Raw genomic sequence first — 2,805 nt, forward strand, 5'->3', positions numbered from 1 at the left:
TCTCCCACTGTTATTATTATAATGATTCTCCTCCATTTACTTTCATCTTTTTTTTTTTTTTTAATGTAGTATTAGTTGAGTGCGAAGATACAATCCATATATTTCATAACAATATCTATAGATGCTACTCATCGTTTTGACTTCCGTATTACGAAATTGAAACTTTCTTGAAACAACACTCAACACAATTAAAATCAGCCTCCACATAGACACGCTTGATTATTATATGTAGTTAGCGTAGATATTAGCTTTAGCTATGTCTTATTGTATTGCTTAAGCAAGTATAAATACACTGTACACATATATAATCACTAATATCAAATCAGTCCAAATAAGTTCTACAAACTCTTTGATCGTCTATTTCCTTTTCTCTCTCTTTCTCTTACGTTCTCTCTTACGTTTTCAGTTAAGAACAAAATTCTAAATCGTATTTTTTAATAAAGCCATTTTCAAAATTGTTATATAAAAACAAATTCAATTTTTGCCAACAATTTTAAAGCAAAAGAAATAATTAATGATAGCCCGTTCATTGATATTTGATAGCCCTAAAAAAAAATGCAGATAAATCTTAGCCGTTTCTGGATTTTTAAATATATATATATATACTTGTATTTCGAAATATATATATATATATATATATATATATATATATATATATATACAATGAACTACTTGTATTAATTTCACTACAACAAATATGACTACATTTTGAATGTGGGAGTTTATATTTATCCCGGCTAAAAGATTTAAATCAATCCTCTTTCCACCATCATCTTCCTCACTCTCTCCACACCTTCCGACATATTCGCGTCGCTATAAATCTTCATCAAGAGCTCGAAATTGTGCTCGTTATCCGGCTCCAAATCGAACAGCCTCTCAGCGGCCACTTCTCCGATCTCAACGTTCCCGTGGAGACAGCAAGAGTAGAGCAAAGCGCCCCAAAGAGTCGGACCAACTTCGACGAAATCCATAGCCTTTGTGACAACCCTGTAAGCCTCTCCGATCAGACCCACTCTTCCGAAAAGATTTACCATACAACCGTAGTGTTCCATTATCGGCCTTATTCTGTATTTCTTCCTCATGAGATAGAACAACCTCTTTCCTTCTTCGACCATTCCCAAATGGGCACACGTGGAGAGCAGAGAGACAAATGTGATCTTATCCGGTGCGACACCCTCCATGAGATTGAAATAGACGAGCGCTTCCGGGTTTTTGGAATGAGCTGAGATGATCGAATTCCAAGAAACCACGTCTCTCAACGGCATTCCGTCGAACACATGGCGCGCAAGTTTCAACCTCCCGTTGTTCGAGTAGAAAACGATCAGCGAGTTCGCGATCGAGAGGCTCCACTGCGTTCCTCGCCGAATCGACCAGCCGTGGATTTCAGACCCGAATTTCAGTGCTGTGATTTTGCTGATTATTGTTGAGACAGTGACAGAATCGGGCTCAAAGCCTTCTCTGATCATCCGGCGAAAAATCTCCAGAGCCTCGGTCAGAAGGCCGTGACGAACGTAACCGGTGAGAATCGAGTTCCACGAGACTAAGTCTCTGGTACCGATCTTATCGAAGATTTTCTTCGCCTTGACTATATCCCCGCATTTCGCGTACATATCTACAAGAGCATTGAGAACAAACGGATCATCCCAAAACCCTAACCGGACGATACTCCGATGAACAGCCTCGCCGATCCCGACCGAGCCGATCCCACCACAAGCCTTCAAAACGCGCGGGAAAGTGAACTCGTCCGGCTCAATCCCTTCCTCTTCCATCTGAAAGTACAGAGCTAGAGCTTCCTCATGCTGTCCCTGCTCAGCGTACCCGGAGATGAGGGAATTCCAAGCGAAGGCGAATCTGGTTCTCTGAGGCATTCTGTCGAACACCTCGTGCGCAATCTGGACGAGGCCGCGAGAGGCGTAGAGACGGATGAGCTTGGACGAGAGAGCAACATTTCGACGGAGTACGGCTGTGGGAATGAGGTGGTGGATCCGAACGCCGTGGTGGACAGAGCCGAGCTTGTAGCAGGTCTCGAGGAGAGAGGCTAAGACGTCGGATTCGAGGTCGACGCCTTTATCGAGCGAGGATTCGAGGTCGGAGACCACGGCGTCTAGGGCTTCGAGCTTGGTCTCGGGTCGGGGTTTGGGGGTGAGGATGATCGGAGTTGGGCGTGATTTGGGGTATGGGAGTGAGGGCTTTTGGGGTCTGAATTGGCGGGGTTGTCTGTGCTGAACATCTTTCTTTCTTTTGGCGCAGTGTATGGTCGATATCGATGTTGATGATATTGCCACCACTACCATGTTTCCGTTAATTTTCCGGTTATGGTCGTTCGAAGAGAGAGAGAGAGAGAGAGAGAGAGAGAGAGAAATGGAGGGAGTTCTGGTTCGGATTGACTTGGGCTGGAATACATGTTGAGGCCCATATCGTATAATATACGTTTTGGCCCAATACTCAATACACCCGCTAATTTTCTGAATTCTGAAAATACTGTTATAAACAAAATGACAAATAATTTGGGTAAATTTTTATAATAAAAAAAGACAAAATATTGTTTAAAAATTACCTGTGAATTTTCCATCTTCTGTTGTAGTGGCGCACTTTGTCAGATTCATTGCTACAATTCTCCATCATCAGTTGTAGTGGCGCACTTCTCTTATGCACAAGCTTGTTTTCCTCGGTAATTATGCAATTTAGTTCATTGACTGAGTTTTATTGTTCATGTTCATTTTTATATTTTATGTCGTCATTTCCGATTTATAAAAAATTGAACGGAAGGAAAATATATGTTGATTGAGAATGAAAATAAATGGA

At 41.8% G+C, this 2,805-nt stretch overlaps 1 protein-coding gene across 1 annotated transcript; it reads right to left on the minus strand.

Annotated features, from left to right (window-relative positions):
• Positions 1-575: 575 nt before the first annotated feature.
• On the minus strand, positions 576-2,294 carry LOC149379938 (pentatricopeptide repeat-containing protein At4g25270, chloroplastic-like). The gene has a single exon (XM_089604080.1). It carries the CDS (start codon positions 2,292-2,294, stop codon positions 747-749), a length of 1,548 nt encoding a protein of 515 aa, XP_089460206.1. The 3' UTR covers positions 576-746.
• Between the last annotated feature and the right edge of the window lie 511 nt (positions 2,295-2,805).

This window comes from Urtica dioica, chromosome 12 (genome assembly GCF_054948205.1).
Source record: "Urtica dioica subsp. dioica isolate 48M chromosome 12, U.dioica_male_clone48M_v1_H2, whole genome shotgun sequence".
Lineage (NCBI taxonomy): Eukaryota > Viridiplantae > Streptophyta > Magnoliopsida > Rosales > Urticaceae > Urtica > Urtica dioica.